This window comes from Pleuronectes platessa, chromosome 11, assembly GCF_947347685.1.
Source record: "Pleuronectes platessa chromosome 11, fPlePla1.1, whole genome shotgun sequence".
In the NCBI taxonomy this organism is placed as follows: Eukaryota; Metazoa; Chordata; class Actinopteri; order Pleuronectiformes; family Pleuronectidae; genus Pleuronectes; species Pleuronectes platessa.
In genome coordinates, this window is record NC_070636.1 from 15,724,513 (window position 1) to 15,750,667 (window position 26,155).

Consider the following 26,155-nt stretch of genomic DNA (forward strand, 5'->3'; position numbering starts at 1 on the left):
AAATAACACACAAGGAAACTTTTATTGCACCATGAGTATTTTAACTTAACTTAAATCTTGATTATAATATTGTTTTCTTATTAACATTTTCAAAGCAGGATTAAGATATAATTAAGTACTTTTATCTTTTATTAAAAGTTTTATTATCTAAAGGAGTAACTTTACTGTTTATTTCAATTTCTCATTGGTGTTGCAAGGTTTGAATCCTCTCTATTTGCTAATTATAGGCCTACAGTTCTAAATGTTTCTACAGCCTAAATGGATGTTAATAAGTAATCAATAAGTAATCAGTAATAGTGTTTGTTTTTTGAAATAGCACACATAGAGAACTCCTTTCCAGAATATAAAAGAGGGAATTTATGCATTAAGTTGCTGGATAGAAAGTGGCACTTAACATATGGGGATTTTGTTACTTGTGATAATTGTGTAACAGAAACGTTATTATTATCATTAGATAAACATTACAGCCTATATCCTTGTATATAGGCCACCTCTGTTTGGCTATAGCTCAACTCTCTGTGCAACTGGATTATCCTACACACTGTCCTGACTGCAGCTGTTAGCCTATTAAAGGTGATTTCTGGCCCCATGGTCCATGCTGTGTTCGAGACCCTCTGTCCCCGTCCCAGCACACACGGGGGCAGTAGGTGTTTCTGAAAGCTGAGGAATTGTGTAAATAATCCATATTTTTTTTCAGAGGGGTGAGCCAGGGTCCGTGTGAGAGGCAGGGGGTGGAGCCACCGGGGCAATGGCGGCCTCTGTCCGTGTGAATCGGAAAGACGCTCGGGGGGGCTTATTAAGAGGCCTGGGGAGAAGTGTAACATGTTGGGAGTGAGCGACCAGAGCCTCAGCGACATCTCCAGCCGAGAACAGTCCGAGGCATTGTCCCACCTAATTATGGCAGATGGACTTCTTTTTGTTTCCCATTCGGCATGCCTGTCTGATTCCCTTTTTGCCCGGCCGCTAGCTCCGACGATGCTGAAGTGTGCTAATTAGAAAAGAAATGGTCCTAGTAATTATGTCAACTCTCATTAACGGCGACGACAATGAGCAATATTATTTTTACGCAATGTTTTGTGTAGGTAGTGGGAGCCTGCTTCTAATGCTGATTAAATGGAAAACATGCCCTGGTAGTCGGGAGGGCACTCCCACGTCGGGGCTCCTACCACGTCCACAGCCGGGGAGGATCTGTTCTTTGTGGAGCGGCACAGGCATGAAGGTATGGCCCCAATTAAAGCTCCAAGTTAGCCTCACAAAAAACTGCTGCATTATCAAAAGTAGGTGCTTCGGCTGCAAGCGTCCGTCACCTTATGGAAACCAACTTCTTTTCATGTTAATACTTTATTCATACAACCTCACAAATTGCAAACAAAATTGTAAATCATGCTTAAAATAGAAATAAGAATAAATAGGGAAAATATGATCAAGACAGGTCTACAAGCTACAGAGAAGCTCTGTGAAAGGTAGTAAATCATTTGAAGTTTCCATTAAAAGGAAAGGTATCTATCTAGAGGAGGTGAACTGAGGAGTGTGGAGAGAAGACGTCAGCGTTTAGCTGCAGCTCACTGTCTGAGAGTCTTTGTGGTAGAGGTCTGAACATGGTCAGATGATATCGCTAAACACAGATCGGATTCAGCTTGAAATCACAAATGTCCCATCACTTGAAGAACAAAGAGGAAGAGGGATTTGTCACTTCTTGGGTCTCTCCAAGATGTTCAGGAACTTGCCCCTGGTCATTTCCCTCGCTGGAAAAGAAGAATACACAAAATCACATCGTCAGTATAAAGAGCTGCACAGGTTAAGAGACCCTTAATCATTCCCTACTTGAAACTACTGGACGGATTACCATGCAACTTGGTGGAAGGATGGGGTATTGATCAGGAAAAAAAAACATTTAATATTTGTGCGGATTTGATTTCGGGAGCGGATTCATAATCTTTTTTTCACTTTCTTTAACCTTGCGTTGTTTCCAAATTTAGAAGAAATTGCTTGAAATTATTCTTGGATGTAGACGAGTAACAAAAACCAGCTTATTGAGGTGTGTGAAGTCCGGTGTGGCTTGATTGAATTTAAGGGGACTGTTGGCCCTTGGTGGAGGTGCACGCTCTCCTGAGTGACAAACCAGTTCATACCAGTTTTAATTATTATGACCATAAGACTCCAGATCAAATAAGTTGGTAAAACCAGAACAAAGCCGTCCGCCTCACACGTCTGCCTGCAGCTCTAACCACGTCTGAACCAATGTTTAGTAATGCAAAGCATGTATTTAATATCTGCAGCCTCACGCTGGGAGGTAATTTATCCAAACATCTGTTCATTCACGACATGGAAAACAACATAAAATGGAGACATAGCTACCACATAGTCTTGTGATTTGCTAGATTGGTATCTCAAAGTAGTGAAGCTCAAGTACCCAGACCTACTGCATTAAACTGGGATTTGTGTCTTTGTCATGAGAGAAAAGGAGCAAAATGTCTCTATTAACCTCAACATGCAATTATGTAATTTTTATTAAAAAAAGATTATTTATTTAATTAATATAATATCTTTGTTACAATCTAGATATTTTAAACTACTGTATTTTAAGTCAACATACTTGCTTCTTTAATGAGTAGGAACCATTATTTTTCGGTTATACACAATGTACAAATGTCCTCACAGCTCCTTCAGGAAACTGATGCTTGAAGATGAATATTTTGTTAATATACCTTTATGAGAGGAGACATCTTCTTAGCATCATTTACATACAAACGAATGCAAATGAGGGGGTCAGTGAATTCATCATATCCACTTCATTAACAATTGATTTATGTCTTCGTACATAATCATTGTATATATTTTTATATAATTTCAATACGGTCAGTATTTGTCAGTAAGATTATAAAAAAACTGCTGAACGGATTTCCTCAAAAATTGAGGATGGGACGAAGGGGCAGATCCAGGAATTCTTATAACACTGTCTTAAACAATTTGAGATAAGGAGTATGTTTTTGGACATTTTCACAAATTTCTCAAAAGCATATGTATGGATTTTCATAAAAAAATCTGACATATTTAGGGAACTGGTATTTATGAGTATGTGCAATTTGGTGCAGTTTCTGATATAAATGCGTCTTTTTTCTTTGAGACCAAATCTCAAACCGTCTGAATTAATGTTACTTTATACAAAATTACATAACTAACATACTAGTATCTTTGATTTTGCTAATTTGACCCAACTTTACTCATTTAGCCACACACAGCTGACATCTGTGATGCCAATAAAATATATTGTTTAGATTGTTGACACGTGTAAACAAAGCATAGAGGTAATTCCTTGTTGACAACATGTCTGGCTGGGTTTCAGTCAACTAGGTGTTGCACAACTGTGTGAACTATATACCAACTCCCTGCAGATGGCCCATTGTGAAGCTGAGAAATGAAAAGATTTCTCTGGGAAAGAAATCATTTCTGAGGCTTTTCTGTCAAAGTCAAACTGTTATGTCACAATGGAGACTGTGGGGACTTTCCTGCAGTATCATCATAAACCCTGGAGAGCCACCTCCCAGGTACAGTAATTGCTCTTTGTTAAAGATAAGAAGAGGATCAGCCTCTCGGCTCCACTACAGTCTTCATCAGCACCAAAGCTGGAATCACCTCAGCAACTTTAATTTAACCAACATGTACACCACAAGAATAAAACAGAGCAGCCGAGTGAGGACTGATTTCAAATGGGAATCAAGTCATCTACCTAACAAAGCCTCTAAGAAGAATGTGATCAGGATCTCAACTGCTGAGACTGCCCCGCCTCCCCCTGCCCACAGCGGCTAATGAAAAAAGCCGGGTCAGTTCGTAATTTAGATGAGTCGCACAGTGTGGAATGATAATGGTGCATCTGGGCGTGGGGGCCACGTCACCTTGAGGTGTCCGTCATTAGGTTAAAGATGATGCTAATTGGAATGGGACGGATTCATTTTGCACTTTGCTGTCTCTTCAAATCACGCTAAACAAAGTCATCAGGGGATCCCTGCACATGCACGGGTGCGTCAGATTGAAATGAAACCATTGAAATTAGGGGAGAGAAAGTAATTAAATTCAAATGACCCTAAAACCCCAAGTGCCGTGATGCCATTTCATAATTAGGAGCAGGTAGAGTAGGAACGGTATGAGCTAGCAGTTCATATTTTTGATTTTAAACTTGTCATCCTTCTCGGATTCTCTTGTTATCTCTTCCTCCATCTCTTGATGAGCCAAAACTGTAAAACAGATCAAAGATGGCGGAGCCCTCTCCTCCTGAGACCCCTCAGCCCACCAAGCGTTTCATTAATTACGGCTCAGTTCAGCCTCACGCTACTCAGACAGAGACTCTTAGACCTGATATCATCTTATTAAAGACCCAATTAAATATAAATCAATGATCAATTTATTATGTCTCAAAATACTAAATATATGGAAAAGTGATGTGACTGGGAAGTTGAGGGCTGGGGTCTGATTTCGGTGATGAGGCCAACAAATGTTAAACATCAGGAAAGTTGTCACCATATATGCCAGACATGGTAAATAGTACATAGGTAGTGGGACCACTGAAAGAGAAACAACAACCAAAGTCACAGACATTTGATTCAATGGCAACAACAGCACTATTAATTGTCTCAAGAAGCCACACCCTGTTTTCTATGCATTTTCAGTTTCAGTGTCAAAGCCAAGAATTCAAAAAGTAAAAATGTCTAAGTGCAACGAAAAGATATTCAGCAGGTGTGATGTCTAAATCACGTGACTTAAATGTCACTGAGGCTTCTGCTCGAGAGAATGTTAAAGACAAAACCATCAGATTTGTGTGGATAGAAGAGGACACTGGGACCTTCCTCAAATTAACACAAAACCCCCCAGAAATTACATATTTCTATCACGTTTTCCACATTGTTTTTGTTTGAGGTTAGACTGGCACTCTTTTAATTACATCATCGAATTGCAAACCATTTCCTCTTGAATAATTTAATGGTGCTGACTTTGACAATTATTACCACCAAATGTTTTTCTCGATGCACCCAACTCCTAATGTTTTTTAATAAGGGTACTGGATGGAAATCATTGCATGATTTTTGAACAATTTCTTGGAAATTTGTTTTTAAAAATCACAAAATAGTTGGATGAATGGCAACGTTAAAGTGAGTTAGCATGCGAGACACTGATACTGAAATCTAGCCTTTATTCATTTACACCTGAGACGCATTAAATGTCTTCAGTGAAAAATGCCTAAAAATATAAAAATAAAAAATCTGAAGAAATATTGTGAGAATAAATAGAGGATTTTAGATGTTATTGTAACTTCTGTGTTATTAGTAAGTTATATTTATCAATAATACATTTTTTGTTAAACAAACTTATCTTAGAGAGCCTCTAAATCACCCCCTCTCCACCCCACACACAGACACACAGACACAGACACACACACACAGACAGACAAACACACACACACACAGGATATGTCATACAACATGGCAGATCAATACTGATTAGGAGGGACTTAGAGATTTGTTTAGTTGATTAGAAAGGTCAATTACTAATTTTGCACTAAGTTAATCAGCATCTTATTACGGCTGCCATCCATACTAAATGACACCTTATGGATTCTGTGGGCCATTTCCTCACCCTGATGATTTGTTGCTACCCTATTATCATTTAGCCACGACTGGTGTGAGATTCCATCATCGTGTAATATGTTCATTCAGTAAACAGCCACATTGTACTGCATATAGGGTTTTTACCTAAACCTGATATTCAGTGCTGCTTGTATTCCACTTATTAATCTAAGGACATTTCCTTTTCGTGCAGAGACAGACACAGTATAAAAAGAAACAGAAATTAGTAAAGTTATCGTCAGGCTGAGGGATTATGGTCCAGAGAGAGGCCAATATAGAGCAGATAACAGAGGAACCGCCTACTAAAGGTCTCTGCCTCCTGTAGCCCACACTCCCACATCATCAGCCCACTGATCCTCTGGATATAGATCTGCGTTTGATTACTGCTGCAAAGCTTTAACAGCAACAATGGAGATGAACTTCCCGAAGAAAAACTCACTCTAAAGCCCAAGCCTGTTTGAATGTTTATAATTAAAGCCAACACTACAGGATATTCGGTGGTGCAACCCTTAATGTTACAGCGATTTTATTTTCAGCTCCAGGCCAGCAAATTATTTTCATTTGCCAAATCCCTGGTGGCTGAAATGTAAATGCAGAGGAAGGTAACATCTTACTTTCCTCTCGTTTACGGTGAGTGAGCTAGGTGTCATTGTCACAACCCGCCCCCAGGCCCCTACCCCACAACTCCCCTGTGTATAAAATGAGAGTAATCATCGCTCTGCCCCCCCGCCCCCCCTCCAACACATGAGACGGCACGCTCCCAGTGAGCGGCTGGACCCCTGTTAGCTCCAAAGATAGATGAGCACCTGGGTTAACAGCAGTCCTGGCCAGGACTGCCCCGATTCACTTTCATTAAGAGTTAAGAGGACTTATCTGACCCTCACTGCCCATGTCCGAGTGCCGCTCAGCTATTACGGGCTGTAAGCTTTATTTAATGGATTTAACATCCACTTTCACTGCTCTCCTCCCCAGGGACGAGGGAGACACGGAGGAGATGACACGCACACACAAACACACCAGCAAGGAAACACTTGGAGGCACACATATTCAGCATCCGCACCCCCCCTCCCACACCCAGACACCCCCGCCCTGCAACACATACACCTGACGCTCATGTTTGTGTTCAAAATTCAATTACCCACTTATTGATACTTCACAGGGATATTTAAGATGCAGACACGAGCTGTGATTTCCCAGGGGAGCCACTGGTTCCTCTTTATGTCCCAACCGAGAGGGCCCACCCCTCCTCGCCTTTTCCTCCCGCTCCTCCAATGCATTTTCGCCTGGTTGACACACCACACACACACATATACACACACACACAAAAACAAACACATCTGCACCTCCCATCCCCTGCCCCAGCCTATGGCTGTTCAAGAGGTGTCCTTATTAATAGGCAATCAGTCAAAAATCATTCATTAAAAAGCCTAAAAGGTTTTACACCCGGACTATGATTAGCTGGGAAAGAAAATCCAATGAATTCCTAATGCCTTTATGGAAATGAGGTGTCATTTCCGATCTGCTCAGGGAGGCGGCAAGCAGGCAGAACTAAGGAGCAGTGTTCGAGTGTGTGTATGACTGTGTGTATGTGTGTGTGTGTGTGTGTGTGTGTGTGTGTGTGTGTGTGTGTGTGTATTAAGCTCTGCCTCCCTCTTCTTTCTCGCTGCTCCGACACTGATCCTGGTTAAGATGTGGACAGGCTCTGTCAGATACAGCTGCAACCTGCTATACCGAGGGAGGAGATACTTCATATCACGCTGCTATAAAACCTGTTTGGTGTAACTCACATTTCTTTCAACAACAGACAATGACTATAAGTAGCAGCGGTATTACCAATCAACACATCCAATAAATTATTATCTAGGCCACTTTGAAAGAACTAACCTCACCAGGTAACTGAATATTGAGATTAAAAACCCTGAGCCTTTGAACTGAGCCATCCTCTTTCCTTGTCTCACTTTCCTAACAAGGAAACACACAACACTGACATTCATCGCAGTTACAAGCCCACAGAGACACAGGGGAGAGGTGAGAAGACGAGCACAGAGGAGTAGTAGAGGGTGAGGAGGAGGAGGAGGAGGAGGAGGAGGAGGAAGGGTAGTATCGGCAGTGGTGGGGAGGCATCCCCTGTTCCTCATTCAGCGGCTGTCAGCTCAGGCACTTCATAACCGCCCGCTCCGCGGTCAGCCCATCCTGATGGATTGATGGAGGCACATTAGCGCCAGTGGGGCCCAGTGAATGCAATCATATTCAGCAGCGGCATGCTTCTAATAGGCCGGAGATTGATCCTGAGGGTGAGGAGGAGGTGGTGGTGTTGAATGAGGGCCCATTAGGAGCTGTCAGTGCAGGGCAACCTTCAGCATCACCTTCACACAGGGGGATTCAACAGAGGGTCAGACTGGGTCTAAGCTGGGTGGCATCACGGACAGAGGACAGAGGGCTCTGTGGTGCAAAGGAGGTGACAACAGGTAGTCGAGTGAAAAGGTTTTATAGCTGTTTTTGTGTTATCATAATGTGATGATATCGCCTATTAAGTTTTTGCCTGGTCTTAAACGTAACACATAACACTCTGGTGTGTTTGCCTTAGGCAAGACAATATATTGGTACCACTTAAGATGGAAAAATCAAGCTAAAGCTACCTTCAGTCATGCACTGAACTCAGAATCTTCCCCTGAAGTTATCCAGAGGGGTGAGTTTTTCCTGCCAGCCCTCTGGTAAAATGTCCAAAGATCCAACATGAGTGAGTGGGCATGTTGATGACATTTCTAACATGCGACAGTTGCCAAACTGAAAAATAACCCCAAAAAGAATACAAACATTTCAGAATGAAAAATGGGTGCCCTAGAGGACGCTGTCAACTTGGAAAGATGAGATTCATGAGCTTTTGGATATATGGGCCGTCTCTGGTGTCGATGAGATGTAAATATTAATATGTGATTTCTGTAGCAGAATGTTACGTGATGTCCTGCCTCCTGCCGATCTATCCAGATGCCACTTGTCAACTGAATTCTTTGCAGATTTTTCTATTCTTGTGAACACGTCTGACTGAGAGAATCTTCTGCTATGTTCTTCTTATGTGAAAGACAAACTCTGCATCATGTCTTGACAAATGGGGTCAGTTCATGTCATTTTTTTTTTAAACTTTATGTTTTTGAATGTCACTAACAAATATATTTATAAGACAGCCATTGCAGAGAGGCAGCTTTCGCACTGATAAATGCTCTCACCCATGACAATAATTGAATGTCATTTTAAACAATGGTGCATATCCTCTTTAGAACCTAATCAATACCAAGTTAGTTTGTCCGACGCAGACACAGGTCACTTTAACTCTCAATTTAATAAACTTTCCTACAACAACTTAAGAACACTTTTGAGTAAATGTTTTTGAATTTTCTACGATTGGTGACTGCAGCTAACCCGAGATACAGTAAAGGCGACACTACAGACACTTTAAAACCTAAATTAACAACAGTCTTTCTTTATCGAAAGAGAATCCTAGTGGGACAAGTGTTAAATGTTAACGTCACCTTGAGCCTACGTGTTTGATAAAGCACCACCACCAGCTCCAGCAGACATGTTACCAGCCGTCTCTATACCCGAGGCCCTCCACTGAATCCCAGAGGAACACTCAGCTTTCAATTACCTCCAATAACAGCACTTATCAGAGTCTTCAGCTCTCCCCAGAGACCCCAGGCTTGATGCCGGCGCTCAGCGGCCCACGACAGGGGCATTCATCATGGGGTGGAGTAACAGCTGGGGCCCGGAGGAAGAGGCACGCGTCAGGCCCCTGTGGGACCAGACCAGACCCGGCCGGCGTCACACACCACATTATTGGGGTTGCTGGTGGGGAGGGGAAGTGGGCGTCACATCCTCCCTTCACATCTATGTTAATACATGTGTGCAAACACGAGCATGCAGCAACATGTGCACAGTGCATGAGCTGCAGGAAATAGCAGGAACCAGCATCAGTGCTGCTCTGATGGATTCCAGCCACAGGGAATGATGTTCTTTGAAATGTCCATTTCAGGTCCTCACAGCAGTCGGGTGGGTGAGTTTTCCCAGCTTGATTGTGTTGTGCCCATTAACAAGCTCCCTCTTTAATGGTCCACATGTTGAAGGGGGAGGGGCAGTAAATCCTGTCCCCTGCCCTTCCTCTGCCCCGACTCCGCGGTGTCTCGTTTATGAGGAGTGAAGAGTGCACAAACATGATGAAAAAGTAGCCGAGATTTACAAGGCCTCCCATGACAGCCAGGAAAAGGAGAAAATTAAACCAGAGAGCATTAAACAGGCACCCATTACAGGGCTATTCCGACACCAACAATAACCATCATTGTGTCCCATCATCCCGAGGTACACGACATGATTGCAAAGCCTGCGGTCCTACACCTATGACAGCTAGGATTTTCATACCAGCCAGATTACACGCCTCTCTGGGTTTAGAGTCATGCAGATTAGAGCCTTTCCCAACAAAATCACCTTGTGACTTCACGTCTATGCAAATACAACAAATGCTATACAATCTATAGATGCTTCCTGTAGCTTGTTAATATGCATGTAGGCTTTCCTGACTCCTGCAGTTTGTCTGTTTAGATATTTGTGCAACTCCTTTGCCTAAAATCTGGAGGATTTTTATGATAATTAAAAAGTTTCTACTTTTGCATCACTCGAATTTTATCAATACCCCTCCAAATGCATTTGACATAATTAGATTCATAAATACAATCCGTCTTCATGAGTAGGAGCAGTTAGTTTGTTATAAGCCAAAAGGGTTGGAGTACACACCATTATTTCTACTGCTCTGTCTCTACATCAAGTCACTTTTGCCTTATACACATGGATTTAACTGATTTAACCTACATGTAAATTTATTTATACATCCACTCACAGTAAGGGGGCGGCTATACCACAATTCATCACTGCTTGTGTGCCTTTTCACTGGAAAAATAAATACCCATCTTTCTCTTTGGAAAATATGAGCACTTATCTACATCTCTCTAATCCACACTCCACAAGGATTATGACAATAGAGGTAGTGGGGACTGGATTAAAATCTAGAGTTTTGCCTCCATGAAATGCTCGAGCACTTGTTGTGTGGGCTCTTGCGGGGCATGACCCCATTTCTTACCTTTTCCTATTCAACAAGATTGACCCAAATCCATTATTTTAAGACCTCAAGGTCATTTTGTTTACACTGTTTGACAGGAGTGAAGAGCTGATTCTAAATTGCAAAGTTTATTTTCTACATTTGACCTTTGCATAAGAAACACATAAGTTTGTGCAGTGAACCTGCTTGGGTTTTGAATGTGAAAGTGAAAATCCACCTGCTAGATGCAGAAAGGATGTGAGCACCATCTAGTGGTAACTTGCAATGTTTAAAGACACCATATATTTGGATCAAGCCAAACGCTTTTATAAACGCCTTTTCTGTGCGGTGTGTGTGTGTGTGTTGCTTGTGTACTTACACTCCTCTAAGCCCAGCTGGTAAGCCAGGTTCTGAAGTCCTTTGACCTTCTCCATCAGGTTGGCTGTGGTCAGACTCCCCAGCTCTGCAGAGGCAGAACAGGACAAGTAATAAAATCTATATTTAAACTAGTTTTAGCCAAATGTTATCCCGTTTGACAGGATTACATCTGAACGCTGTTTCACTACAATCATCCGGTTTTTAACACTAACAGGTACAGTGAAAATAACCACACATCTGTAAACAAAGTACAGGTACACACCTTTCAACATCTCAATGTCCTCACTCTCTAGCTCAGCCATCCACTTGGGAGGTGAGTTAGTGATGGGCTGAAACATAAGACACAGCAAAAGACTCAGCAGACAATTCACCAAACATTTACACAGCAGTCTTATAGAGTATTAGTGTGTGTGTCGAGCCTATTGAATTATCTGGTTTGTAAATCAACGCGAGTCATGGCGACTGTAACTCACATTTTTACAAGATGCAGCAAATTCAGCAACTCCGGGCACTGGGTGCGAAATGATGGGATCATTAAACACAACATTTAAAACAGAACTCCGTAATAAGTGATGACACAAGAGGGTAAACTTACGCTGCTCTGGCCACAGGTCTGGTGACGCTCTGTCCAACTTCTCAAAACTCAGCAAAGACGACTCAAAGTCGTCACCTAAAAACACATTGAGGGCAGAGCAGTGGTGGAGCAATTAAGACTGTTCAGCAAGAAGGTTTTTGGTTCTGTTGGACTGGAGACTTAAAGTTGACCGTTAGTGAATATCAGTTTAGATGTTTGTCCCAGTCTGTTTGCCCTGCTGCAATACACTGATGACCTGTCTAGGGTGAATTCTCGCATTAGCCAAATAAAGATGTCACAAGTTAAACAAATATACTTAAACAAGAAAATATATTTGTTAAGCATTAGTTATTGCTATCGCAAATTGTGTTTAAAAAGTGTTTAACCTTTAGCTGGCCAAAGGTTATAGTTCATGTTATATATGCAGGTTTAAAAAAAGCTGTATGATATTTCATGTTTACAGTTGATTAACGGACCAATTCGGATGTATCAGCAGCTTTTTAGGAATAAAATTTTTCCATGAAACATTTGCTGTTTCTAGGCTCTCAGATGTGACGATTTGATGCTTTTTCTTGTTATGTGTTATGGTAAACTGAATATCATAGGTTTTGGACTGCTGGTTGCAAAAAAAGATCTGAAGGATTCACTGCACTGGGATCTGCAGATTTTGTTGTCATTTTTAGTAGTAAAATAAACATCTGAAAGTAGGGCTGGCAAATAACATGACACCAATAAACCACCACAATTTTTATCAACAGCCATAAAAGCTGAATGTATGTCTATATATTATGTAGTAATAGATCTACATCAGATTTGTTTTAAACCACAAACTTCACTCAGAAGCAAAAAAAAACTGTCTTTAGACTCAAAATAAATAACAATATCACATATAAGTATACGAAAATCTATATCTTTGGCCAAAAAGTCCAGAAGTATTAGAAAGCTTCACTTCGCTCTGGATTTTTCTTCAACAACAATCAATTTAACAATGGGCAGATTATTCAATGATAATCAGAGGTTGGTTGCTTCCCTAAAACATACAGACCTGAACATTACACACATCAGAAGAGGCCCTTAGAGCACAACATTCATATTAAACTATATTTTGTGTTCAGCACATATTTGAGTGTGCCAGTTCACTTCACTGTTAAACCAGCGTACAAGCTGCTGTGAATACAATGTTACGTCCGAGGAGCGACGTGAGACATAAAACAACAACTACAGTGGTCAGTAAAGTGTGTCGTTGCTGTGACTTGACTGTGAATCTGTCACAGACACACACAGACACACAAAAGAGGTGATGGAGCCTCAAACAGAAGCTCTGTGTGTTTACTGTGAATCTAGCCTCACTGTTGTGCTTCCTGTGAGCTAGCGACTAAAACACCAGCAGACGATAATAAACAAGCTAAACACGTTTCCCCTGTCGCGTCCCCGTGTACATGTGAAGCAGCGGGGGCGAAGTTCGCAGTTTAACGCTGAATAACGGCGAAATTACGGTTTAAACACAGCGCAGCGGCGAAGAGAATTAGAATTTACCTCCATTTGGAGACGCCATCTTCAGAATGCGCACGTGACGGACGACAGCCAATAACGCCGGCCGCACTCGGACTCGACGTGTTCCCGGTGTAATTTACAAGTACGCCACCGGGGGCCTGACGTCAGTAGAGCTCGAAATATTACGTTAGTGAATCAGTCACAGTCCACGTTATTTACGTTACTTACGTACGTTGTGTATATCCCCCCACACAATTATGTTCTCAGTTAAGCTGCACTGGTTCAATAATGGTTAGAATATTAAATATTGACGCTAATATAAACAATAAAAATACTAATAATGAAATGAATGTCAACATTGACAACATCTGCAATATAATAACAATGTACAGAAAGTAAAGTTTATTTAGTTTATCATCTAATTATTTAAATTACTTTATAAAATATATTACTTTATTATTAGTATTTACAAACTCACGGTGTGCTTTAGATAAATACAAGAACACAGTAAAAGTGAGTTTACTGTTTTGCATTTTGCATATCACCTTTTACTTCACTTTTTACATCTTTTATCTTTTATATATTTTTATTCAGAAATGTTTATGTCAAAATAAATGTTACTTTGTATAGATATTGGAAAAAAGTGAGTAAATAAGAAGTAAACAGTGAGTAAATATATACTGGTTTTCTATTTTTTATTGCTTTTCCTATGTATGTTGTATTTATTGCGTTTTTAAGTTATTGCGTATTTATGTTTCTATGTTAATTGTAAGCACCAATTACCATAGCAAATTCCTTGTAGGTGTAAACCTACTTGGCAATAAAATACTTCTGATTCTGATTCTGATCAATAAATGTGTACAAAATTGGGACAGTGAAACAATACAAATTCATAGTTTCAGCATAAAGCTGTTACTTAAAATGATGTAGTATGAATAGTCTGTATCGGGCCTGCCTCTGGAGAGGGTCACTTGTGGTTTAAATGCGATACACTTGAAGGTGCTGAGGTACACAACTGATGAAATTTCCCTAATATGCTGTACGCTGCTGGTCGCCAACATCTGCTGCTGGTTAAAAAACTTATCATCAAACTAATGCTGAAGACTTTTTAATCATACAAGGGGATAATCACCATCTTGTCCCTATGTTCTAAAAAAAAAATTAGTGGATGCCTTGGTGAAATCTTGTTGATATCAACATCAAAAAGCAAAGACTACAAGAATACCATAGTTTATTGATCACATTGAAATGTACACAGCACTGAGCAGTAATCTTGTAGTGTCATATAAACAGAAGCTGGTACTGGACAAGTACAAAAGAAACAGTCACTAAAATCAACACAACCCCAAAAATAGTGTCTGACAGACAATAACTATGTAATAAAGTGTTTTTTGAAACTGAGCAGCATTTATAAATCAGATTTTCATCAAGTCAAGGCAGCTCGGTGATGATCCTCCACAACATTCTGGCTCTCTTTATTGCACTGATTCAAGTCCGTCTTCTCCACCTTTCTTTAAACTTCAATACTTGAATATGTTGACACGCATAAAAACTTAAAACAGGTATAGAAGTGTGTCAAGTCAGTACTGTATGTAAATTAAACACCATATAAAAAAAACATGTCTGTGAAAGACATGAATAAGACCTTCATAGTCAAAACAGTTGTTACACATCCCATCATTTGTGTGTTATTGTGCGGAGCTGCCTAGAACTCCCAGGAGTCCATCCACTTGAGGCCAGCCATGGCGCTGCCCGGCTCCTGTGCCAGAGGACCCGTCATGCCATAGGAGAGCGGATGGAACAGGTAGAAACTACAAGAGAGGGAATGTGATACTGTAATTTAAGATCAACATGTTGAGGTCCATGCTTTGTTAAATGAGTTATATAAATTAAATATAATATAATGAGACTTCCTGTGATCTTGAATAAAATGGGGGATTTCTCTTCATTTTACTATTCTTCGAAACATTTTGAATAATTTAATTACAAAAGTCAACAAAATATATCATATTGGTCAAGTCGTTTTAAGATTTTTCTATGAAGAGTTTTATATAATTATACCTATAATTACTGAGTTTTATATGGTACAGGTAGATTCTTCTTTCACTTAAAATAGAGCCAGGATACCTGTTTCCTTTTACTTCCTGTTTCTCTGCTAAACTAAGCTAGCCACCTGCAAGCTTTACTTTGAGAATGCATGGGTATCAGGCTTTACATCCAACTGCCACCAAATCCTCGTATTTCCAAGCAGATCGAATCAACTGCATCAATGGTTACATTTTGCATTTCGGAACTAAAAAGGGGAAATGGGTATAAAAAGCAGCTGTATCATCCCAACAACACATAAGGATGATAACACGTTTATGACATCATAAGAATGGACTAGAATTAATCCGTCCTTCACAGTAATTACTCTACTTATTGCCTCACCTGTAGAGAACAGTAAACAGAAACACCATCTGGCCGCCTCTCTTTAGCCAATGAGAATAAGGTGGGCGGAGCAGCAGGTCAGTGTTTTGTAACAGGACGTCAAGTGTAACTCCTGAGAGAAACAAACAGAATGATTAAACCAAAACGATATAATCACCATGACAACGTCTTTGTATGAATACAAGTTAGAAATAAAGAATTGAAGGAAGACAATAGGAAAGCAGCTTGAAAATCACACAACATTATGGCAGAAATATTAGAGTAAACATTTTTAGTGATGAGAGAAAGGTACAATTAAATACCATGAGATAAAATGGAGGCTTTGACTAAATAAAAATAATTTGTTCACATTTCAGTTCATCTGCATCATAAAAACGAGCCGTGAGAAGTTACTGTTAGCTGGATGAATGTACAACTGTTACATCTTAAAAACCTGAAAGTCCTCAGTAAGTTTTTTCTGTGATTATAAAATTAAATTCATAAACAAGGGTTTCATGATATCCTGAGACAGTTTAATTCACACTGAATCTAAAAATAATTGTATCAGATCTGTGTGTCTGAAAACAATTTGCATAGAAAATGCATAGAAAATTATCAGCTCTACGTGTCTTGATTAATCTCATGCAGCTTTTTGCTTCTAATCTCTTCCCCTGCAGTGATACTTCAAATCTTGCTCCCAGTAGGAAAACATCCGCTGTGTATGATGGAGAGGAATTTGGGCCAAAATGCAGTTGTGGGATTAGATACCTGTTAGCATGCTGCTGAAGAGCATGGCAGGGAAATAGTGGTGATAGAAGAGGATGCGGTCCATAGTGAAGAAAGGTGCATAGTGAATAATCCAACCGAGGAGAAGCAGGCCTCCTCCTCTCTTCAGAACATGAGAGTGCTCTGAAACACAGAGAGGAGAACAGATCATTTACTTCCTGTTGAAATTAATTGTTTCAATGAATTGTCTGCTGCTGCAATCCTGCTCTGTCAATAATTATACCCATTCTTCTTTGGTCCAGTGTGAAACCTCTTTGGAGGGCTACAGACGCCACCACCACCAAGACCAGATACATGCCCAAACAGGCCAGGTTCATCCACCAGATCACCTGAAAATAGGATTTAACCATGAGGATTTGAATGTGCATTGATCAGACAGGGGCAACAACATGAAGGAGAAGAGACAAGCTTCAAGACTCACAGGGTTCCCCAGTAGGTAAACGCGATACTGGGTGGCAATCACCCCTGAAAACCTGATTCCCTTCACAGAAATAAACCAAGAACATCTGTGGTTAGAACAGTGAAGTACTTCATTTGAATTTAGTCAAATATAAACCTTATTCCCTTCACCTGGTAGTTGATGGGCCAATGCCAGGGTTGAGAGGTCATCTCATTGTCTTTGGGTTTCAAGCCACTGTTGCCCTGAAAACAAGGTATTTATTTCATAATTTAGTTTTTCGCTTTTTCATCCATAGTTTTTGACAAAACACGTTCATTAAGCACAGATTGATTTTCTAAAGGTTTCTTACTCTGATCATAAGAACATGAGACTCCAGAAACATCTCTAGGAAATTGGGCTTTAGCACAGACAGACTGATGTTGGGCACTGCAGTCAAAACATAAAGAGGCAAATATGTTGGTTAGTGAGTGATATTTGTATGTGTGTGATATAAGTATGTAAAATTATGAAGGAGCACAAGTGATACGTTTCATGTACATTTTGGATTGATGTGATCTTCAATGTTCCACTGAGAGCTCGGAGTTTCCTTCAGGTAGGGGCTGCAGGTCACCTCCTGCTGTTCCCAGCCCCTGAATGGAGACAAAACTTTTAAAACGATTTGACTCGTCCACTCACACTAAAGAATCTTGTACAGAGGAAGGGGAAGTTATTTTATTTTATATTTTTCAACCTAAAGATTGTCTCTTCTGTCAGCCGTGACATGGCAGCTGTGGCTACGTTGTAATTTGATGTGGCAAAAGCGACAAACTCCTCTCTCCAACTCTTCCTCTCATTCATTTCCATCTTTGTCTTCCTGAGTCAAACAAGACTTCTCATTCATCTACTGGGCCGATTCTAAAAGTTTTTAGTACTTTACAGGTTGAAAATTAACAGACTACCCCTTTAAGTCAGAGTAGTGGTTATTGCTTTTACCACTTGGGAAGAGTCTTGCCAGAGGAGAAAAGAACGCAACCGGTGGCTCGGTGACGAAACTGGACTTTGCTGCGCAGCACCTTCACCAGGTCGCCTTTTCGACCTCCACACACCTCCACCTGCCACAAGTCATTGGTGTCTCCTGTGGCGTTCTACAAACAGAGCAAAGATTCAGTTGCGTGTTAGACTCAGACATATCAAAATCACAATCTGATATTATGATGTTACACTATAGTTTTGGGTCTGTCCATCTTCCCCTAAAATTCCATCTGAAAATGTGTCTCTCTTTCTCTCTTGTTGGGTTGAACTCACTATTCCATAGCCTGTAACCTGGAAGTGTTTCTTGGTCAGAGGGGCCTCATAGAGGTGACTATGAAGGTTACGAGTTGTTCTGAAGGAGTGAAAAACAAACAAACAAAATAAATACATAACAAAATACAGGAGGAGATGAATCATTTGTAGGGATCAAGTGTAACATTTCTTTTGTGTTACAAATACTCTTTGTGCGCCAACTGAATGATGTCACCATGACGAACCAGATCAGGGGTCCCAGATTGAGCTTAACGAGGATAAACAAAAGAGAATAAAAATGAGAGACTCTTACATGACTTCATTATGATTTGTTAATGTTATTTGTTTCTCTTAACAGTAAATCAACCCAATCTTCTCACATTCGTTATGATCCTGCCTGTGAACGAGCCACAGATTGTTGTCGTCCTTGTGAAGATAGGCCGTCACCTGAAAGAATAAAGAATATTTTAGAATAAACAAAAGGCATCATGGGTATGAGCATGTTTAATTAGGTTTGTGAATGTGTCACAGCTAAACCTGTAGCCTGACCTGCTGCTGCTGCTTGGCCGCCACTCCCTCTGGGTACAAGTCCCAGTGAGAGTGCAAATAGCCTCCAGAAAAACGGAGGTTTTTCACAGTAATGGTGGAACCGTATGCCAAATCTAAAGAAACACAAAAAAGGAGGAAAACATCATTACAACATGTGGCACAAGTACGGTTCATGGATAATGCTATTTAACAGTGGCATGAGAAGCGGACACCAGCCTGGTATGGGCTGATGAACAATCAGCCTCAATAATACCTTATATGCGGCTTAAGATACTTTCAGACATGTACTGAGGCCTAGACTTTCTACTGACATTTCTTGGAGGAGCTGTATGTGAGAACGCAAATGTGAAAGTCAGTTGCTCCAGACATTTTCCCGAACCTTTCCTACTCGCCCCCTGGTAAAATATCTGGCAATAAGTGATATTGAAGGTGCATTATGATGATATTACTAACATATGACAAATACACAAATATCTCGGGATGAAATATGTACATGACAAAAAAATATCTGGCAATAAGTGACGAGTGAGCCTGTGTGAAAATTCAGCAGGAAAACGTCCCAAATATTTCCAGCGAGTGGGCATTATGATGATATTTCTAACATGAGACGGACGCAAAATAAAAAAATTAAAATAACACAAATATGTACAAGACACCAACAGGGATGTCAGTTTGGAAAGACAGTGAGATTCAAAAGCGTATGGTGATAAAGGCCGACGCTAGTGTTGATGTGCTGTCCACAAAAACAGATAAATTCCGCACTGACATTTGAACATCATGTTCTGCCTCCAAAGTGTTCTTTGCAGGCACCACCCCTCACCTGAATGTTCTTGACATTTACTGTAATTGAGAAAGTGTCTGACCTGGATAATCTCCTTCACTCATGACTGAAAACTGCTTTTGTAAAGCAAACGCCCATCTGGCTTTTATCATCAATACTAACAGAAATCAAACATTTGTCTCTGATCTTATCAGTGTTTCAGTAAACAGTGCTACAGCTACATGTGTTTTTTAGCCACCCGTGTTTGGGACTCACACTCGGGCATGGAGACGTTGTGCAGGTTGTTCCCGATTAGACGAGACTGAAAGGCAGCACTGAAGACACCATCTCCCGGTCCACTGGTGAAAGAGAACAATCATGACCACCAAAATAATGCAGGGGATGACTTCTGTGAGCTGAGCAGGGATCACACTTTATCTGTTATACAACAATCAGACTCACCTTTTGTTCAGCACAACAAAGTGGATGGCAAATATCGTAACATAGAGGAAGAGAGGAAGTAGGATGAGCCCGAAAACACGAGCCAGGAAGTGCTTTGCAATGTTGACCTGGAGACATAAAAAAGAACACTGATGAGCTTCAGGCAGTATTTATCAACACTAACAGAATATAAAAACATGTTGTCAATTACCAGTGAGAGGTTGAGGTCTCCAAGAAGCCTCCAGATGTCACTGACTGTGTTCAGACCAACCAGGAGGATGACGAACAGACCCACAAACTTCACCCCCAAAGCCCCAGCAAGGTTTACACCAGTCAGTACCAGCCACAGCCACCAGGAGGCAGTAAAAGGCCTGAGAGCAAAAGCCAACAGGAGTATTTAATGATGACCATTCAACATTATGAAAAAGCAAGGTTTGTTTCTATCAGAATATACTGGTGTTACTTTAAGACTGTAGTTAAAACTGAAGTCCAACATATAACTTGTGAAACAGTGTTTCACAAGTTATTATTTTATGAAAAGTAAAATTAATTGATGATTAACAAATTTAAATGATCCAGAAATAATCACCCACTTGTGAACTGTTGACCAGCAACTAGTTGTCGACATTTCACAAGCGAAGATAGAAAACTAAAACAACAGCTCTATTAGATTTCCTACCTGTGTCTCTGCTGGTTGAACTTGACCATGCTCAGCACTGCAGCCATGATGAAGAACAGGAGTATTGGGTCCAACAGGATGTACTGGGAGATGGTGATTGAGCCAGTGTCTGTCAGGATGGTGACATGAAGCGCAAATTCATGCTTGTTCAACAACAGGACAAATACATTCTGCTGGACTTCTCAATACGCAGAGTGATCAACATTTTTCTTAAGTTACAAGACACTTGAAATATTCATCACAAAAGGTGTTCAATACAATGAAATTAACACAATGAGGTCTTTATCTATTATTTGACAAAATGTGTACATGCTACAGGCCGTCTCCTTCAGATCATTACCCACCAAATATGAGCAGAGCGGCAGTGATGAGAGCTGCAGTGTGAGACTGAGACAACTCCAGCACTGTGAGGTAGGCAAAGATCGGGAGGAAGGAACCCAACACAGCACAGAACTGCAAGAGAAGGAGGAAGGACAGGACACATTAGCACTTAAAATACACGTCTATATTCAAACAGCATTGTTAATAGATCAGAAAAGACACATTATCTATATACTGTGGAAACTAAAGATGCATACCGCTCTCATCCCTGCGTAGTTGTGGTGTTCGTATTTATCTCCAGGCTTTATGAAAGGAAAGGTGCCATTATAACCACTCATGTAGCCAGCGAGTCCAATCAGCATCTAGGAAACAGTAAAGGAGGATAAACAACTTGGCCAATCCAAACATTTTCCCTGAAAGAGAAATAACTCTTCTCACCAGTAACAAACTTTTATCTAAAGACATTTGTTTTCTCTATCTAATGTTATGATTCCGTGTGAATAAAGTTGTATGAGAAACGTCAGGTCTAAAGTTCTTTGTGTGGATGATACTTCCTCACCGCCTCCCAGAACTATTTTACTCGAGTACAGTGCCAAACACAGTCTTTATTTCTTTAATTTTCACAATTTATACAGATTAGCCCCTTTTTTATTTAACTGTTTATCACCTAATTGAGCAGCAGAAGTGTGTTATCAGTTTGTGTTTGTGACCTCTCCCAATCTTCCGTGGCACCTCTAAACCTGGTTTTGCTGCGTTTCTGATGAAGCCAACGTGATGTGTTATATTTACACCTGAGGATTATTCTGCTGTCTTACTTTTCCAAGAGGAGGATGGACATCATAGAAGAAAGTCCTGTTGATGTAGTAGCTGCCCATCTTTCCAAAGTGCGTCTCATCCCAGCTGCAAACACACAAAATACACATCAGTGTGTTTACAAACACTACACAGCATTAAACCTGGAATCATGTGGGTGTGTTCACTCTGTCTCACCATACTTGGGGGGGCTCTGATATATTGTACAGACGTGTGGAGAAGGACCAGGGGCGGTTCTGGCTAATTGGAGGCCCTGGGCAAAGAACAATTTTGAGGCCCCCCCCAAAAAAAAAAATCTATTTTGACTATGTGCGTGTGTATGTGTGTGAGAGAGAGAGAGAAAGTGATTAAATAAGTGTGTGTGAAATGGAGACTTGTCTGTGTGAGTGTGTGTGAGAAAGGGAGACATGTGAGTGAGTGAGTTAGTGTTTGTGTCATACTAACCCAGGGGTAGTCAACCTTTACTATCGAAAGAGACATTTTGCCCCCTCTTCCCCCAAATTAAATCTGCCTGGAGCCAAACAAATATTTGATAACACAGGTTATAAAGTTATATATATAGTTATACAATATATATAAAAACTATAGTTTGTTGCATTTATTGAATTATAGAACGACAATAAAAAAACTGTTTAACTGGTATTTTAACCTGTTATAAAAAAGGAAAACACCAAACTCTTATGAAGAGGAGAACATAATACATGTGTAGGCCTACTTTGAATTAAATGAAACACAGAACTCTGCTTTTTTTGCTCATCTCCAGCTTGGTACTTTTCAGCAGATGCTGTGTGCTCGCTCTGGAAATGTCTTTCAACATGACATTTCTTATTGTTTGCTAATTCCTCGCCACATATCAAGCATACAGGTGTATGACAATGTATGGTGAATTGTCATACACCTGCATCGTTGCATCGTTGGCAGTGAAAGCAAATTAATCTGTCCACGCAGAATTAAACTCTCTATTTACCTCATCTTCCATCCAGTCTGCATCTGAGAGCTCTGGGCTGTCCTTGCCTTTCTTTTCACAAAACTCTTGAATCTCTGCTCTCAGGTCCCATACTGTTTTAAGCACTTTGTCCAGACTGAGCCATCTGACAGCTGTGTGGGGGCCTATGTCCCCATGTTCAGTCTCATGCTCCTCCAAAAGTGCAACAAACTGTCTGTGATTCAGCTCCTGCCCTGATAAAGTTAACTAATTTAGTTACAACATCAGTAATGATTCATTTTTAGCACTGACTTACAAAACACCTCCTGATGTTAAATACAATCAATGCATAGTGCATTATCTCACCTGCTTCCCCACCGAACATTTCAATTAGTATGAGATAGTGTGCCAGCTTATATTTTGAGCGTATTTCTTTTAAAAGCATTTGAATTAATTAAAACTCAGCGTAAATGAACGACATGAAAATATGAATATAACAAATCTCCATGACTTCTCCAAAAGGTTTGGGATCTTTTTCAAGCACTTTTCCAGGACTGGAAAATAAACATTTAACAATTCCATGACTTTTCCAGGTTTTTCATGACCGATGTCCTCGATCCTTCTCGTTACGTTTCGTCCGTAAGAGTCTCTCCGTGCTTTGTCTCGTAGTGGCGGTTCAAATTGCAATCCTTAAAAACAGCGATCTTTTCTCCACAAACTAAGCACACGGCTTTCCCATTGACTTCAGTAAATAAATACTTAGCAGTCCATGTCTCGTTAAAAACTCTATCTTTCTTGTTTTAACGTGGGCTGACATTTTTGCGGACTTTAGTAACTCAAATCTCTTCTTAACTCCGTTCGCCAACACATCATCCGCTCGCGGCATTCAGGATCTACGTCAGGTAAATGTTAAAAAAAGGCACCTTCAAAATAAAAGAAATGTTGTTGTATTCTCTGCATGAATTTCACTTATTTACATGTGATTCCTAATATTCCGTTGACCTCACGCGGGCCGGTCACAGACAGCCAAAGGGCCGGATGCGGCCCGGGGGCCGTACAATGCCCAGGTCTGCTGTACAGTGTTGTGCGGGCGAGTGTGTGTGTGTGTGTCCCCAGACATCACACACACACAGGCTCCGCCCTCTCACATTCGCTCAGAGACGCAGAGTGAGATCAGAGCTCGTTCCTGTTAAGCAGCCGGTCAGTGACAAACAAGACACAGTGTTCAAAAACCAAGTTGAAAAGAAAGTACGATGAAGCCTGTCTTGCTATTGGGTTCATATTGAATGAAGGAGGACATGAGGAGTGATTTATTTGAAAAATAAAGAAAAAAATCATAAATACGACGAGGCCCCCTGGTGGCCGAGGCCCTGGGCAACTGCCCGACTTGCCCAATGGGACGCGCCGCGCCTGAGAAGGACAGACCCCCCACCAGCAGCAGCAGCAGCAGCTGTCTACCTGCAGCCCCATCACCGGAGCCTCCTCTGGGTGAGAGCCGGGCAGACGTCCCGTTGGAGGAGTGGGTGTCACTTCCTGAGGAGGGTCCAGGAGCATGACGGGGCGAGTCCTCTGTCACAGACCCGGAGGAGGCGACTGTTCTCCGGTTCCTCAGCGTGGACGTGTCCCCTGTCTGCTTCCACTGTGAGACGCATTCTCCTGTTGCCATGAGGAAACTTAACCCGGGATCAAAATGACCCGAGACACCTCGCTTGGAGCCAAGCGGCAATAATCCGGGCTGAGCGATGAGGCCTATGCGGGAGTGCAAAAAGCTGAACTGCGAAGCCACTTGAGGCTGGTTCCAAAGAACGAGTCAATTCCTATTGACTCACATGTTAAGCTCGACTTTAGAGCAGAGGTAAATCTATTTACAGCCTGGTTAAAAAAACTGTTTTAGTCTCAATCACTATGTTCTTCCGTTATGACAGCTCTGAGGCGGGTGAATTGTTTTCTGCCTCACTCGTTTTTATAATAGGGGTTTGAAATTGTGAATAATTATCACTTGATGAACCGGTTGACGTCTGCGTTAGCTCACCCCTCCACTCCAACTTTCAACCATACATTGTCAATGCGTCAATACACCTCATGAATATGAAATTATGCCGATGACCAATGAGTTTCCACCGTGAACAACGCCGGAGTCACGCCATCAAGCTATGCGAAACTTTCTGAAACTGACAGGTGTTTTTTTAGTGGGGTGGAGGTGAAGAGCGACTGCATGGGACAGCAGCAGTGATGACACTAATGCAGACAATACACTGATACTCTACTGCTTCTGTGGACAATACAGCGAGTGAGAGGGAGGCCGATAGAAAGAACGGAGCCTGAAGCAAAAAAAAATTTGAGGGAACTTGTTGTTCTGTCTGTTCGTATTGGATAATTCAGAGACAGCTGGGATGTCCCCGATCCATGGAATTTAAGGGAATTCATATTATATGCTCGTGTTTGTACTGGGATGGTTCGGTTCCGTCGGTCGATCTGTGTGATACTTGACTCAGTTCAGCACAAAGATCACAGATCAATATAATCTACATCAGCTGATATGACATCGCTGAACCCTCTATTCTGCCTCATCCTTCCATTCGCATGCATCTACCACGCAGTCACACGCAGCAGGGCCACGGCAGTATTTATTATAGTTATTATTTAGTATAAAGAATATATTCATCGCTTCATGAGTTCCCAGATAATAGGATAGACAGACAAATAACTGAGATTATTCCTGAGAAATGAGCAACTGAGAATTTGAAATTGCAGGACAGTCTGACACTGGGTCCGCACAATACTGTCAGTGTCGGCTTTAAGAGCATGCGATTCTGCTGTCTTCTTGCCATATCATGCACCAAAGAATGAGGCTGTGAATGAATAAATAAAAGAATAAACTATAAACATTAAGAAGTTGGGGAGACCAATTCAAATGAATGGAGGTTAATCTAGATTAACTAGATTCATCCCTGCCTTTCAATAGGGTTTTTAAAAGGACATTTTACTGATTTCCTAGGGAACAATCCTATTTAGGGGTAAGATTTCAAGCATAATCATTTGTTTGAAATGAGTCAAAAAAAAAATGTATTCAATGTTTACAAGAACTATGATCTGGTCCCATCTGTGCAATAAACGATTATATGTAAATTAAAGGCATTTACAGATGCAAGTGTCCATTTTCTAACAAATGTTGCTATTAACAGAAAGTGTTTTCTTCATTTGCAGTGCGTTCAGCTCTCTCGGCCACCGTAACCATGTAATCCCACCCCGGAGCGGCCGGAGGCGGTGTGGAGCATCAGAAAACACCGTGGTAGTCTCGGAGGCGGACTCTGACTGTACATCGTGCCCACTGACTTCAAACAGCGCTGCAAACGTTTTGCCTGCCATATTAGTGCCACTGATTTCCCCCGAAGGACACATTTCCACGTGGTGGTTTGACCAAATTAAAACTGTTGTTGTAAAAACTCTTGAAAGCGACACATTTACCAATATGAAACAGGCATTATCGTTCCTTATTAGCATGAACGCTACTAGCCCCCCTATACCCCAACCCCCCCCCCCCCCCCCAGATAGATCTAAATTGATGTAGATAAATAGATGTACTTTATTTTTGTAACACACAGTTTCAGAAGCATCATCAGGGATTTTTCACTCAAACCGTTAAGTTTGAATTT

The 26,155-nt window shown here is 41.0% G+C and overlaps 2 protein-coding genes across 2 annotated transcripts; both read right to left on the bottom strand.

Moving 5' to 3' along the window:
* Window positions 1-1,322: 1,322 nt before the first annotated feature.
* On the bottom strand, window positions 1,323-13,241 carry lin52 (lin-52 DREAM MuvB core complex component). Its single transcript, XM_053434584.1, has 6 exons — window positions 13,196-13,241; window positions 11,681-11,755; window positions 11,559-11,596; window positions 11,348-11,414; window positions 11,087-11,170; window positions 1,323-1,745 (listed from the first exon to the last, which is right to left on the bottom strand). Exons 1-6 carry the CDS (start codon window positions 13,212-13,214, stop codon window positions 1,690-1,692), a joined length of 339 nt encoding a protein of 112 aa, XP_053290559.1. The 5' UTR covers window positions 13,215-13,241; the 3' UTR covers window positions 1,323-1,689.
* Window positions 13,242-14,367: 1,126 nt separating this feature from the next.
* On the bottom strand, window positions 14,368-24,165 carry LOC128451117 (protein O-mannosyl-transferase 2). The gene is made up of 22 exons (XM_053434890.1): window positions 23,891-24,165; window positions 21,752-21,814; window positions 21,577-21,661; window positions 21,019-21,123; window positions 20,785-20,893; window positions 20,441-20,549; window positions 19,973-20,132; window positions 19,783-19,889; window positions 19,597-19,679; window positions 18,561-18,673; window positions 18,392-18,458; window positions 18,219-18,279; window positions 18,033-18,111; window positions 17,721-17,872; window positions 17,286-17,377; window positions 17,098-17,174; window positions 16,919-16,990; window positions 16,770-16,829; window positions 16,572-16,677; window positions 16,331-16,471; window positions 15,584-15,695; window positions 14,368-14,964 (listed from the first exon to the last, which is right to left on the bottom strand). The coding sequence occupies exons 1-22, from the start codon at window positions 24,163-24,165 to the stop codon at window positions 14,859-14,861; spliced, it is 2,334 nt and encodes a 777-aa protein (XP_053290865.1). The 3' UTR covers window positions 14,368-14,858.
* Window positions 24,166-26,155: the final 1,990 nt, after the last annotated feature.

Excerpts from the sequence above, each read along its gene's own strand:
- LOC128451117 (XM_053434890.1), bottom strand. The coding sequence starts at position 24,165 with ATGGCAACAGGAGAATGCGTCTCACAGTGGAAGCAGACAGGGGACACG. Across the intron at positions 19,680-19,782 it reads TTTGTTGTGCTGAACAAAAG|TGGACCGGGAGATGGTGTCT; the intron begins GTGAGTCTGATT and ends CTCTTTCACCAG. Across the intron at positions 15,696-16,330 it reads CTTCAGCAGCATGCTAACAG|GAGTTACACTTGACGTCCTG; the intron begins GTATCTAATCCC and ends TGTTTCTCTCAG.
- lin52 (XM_053434584.1), bottom strand. Across the intron at positions 11,597-11,680 it reads AGACCTGTGGCCAGAGCAGC|TGCCCGGAGTTGCTGAATTT; the intron begins GTAAGTTTACCC and ends TTTCGCACCCAG. Across the intron at positions 11,415-11,558 it reads TTGCTGCATCTTGTAAAAAT|CCCATCACTAACTCACCTCC; the intron begins GTGAGTTACAGT and ends CTTATGTTTCAG.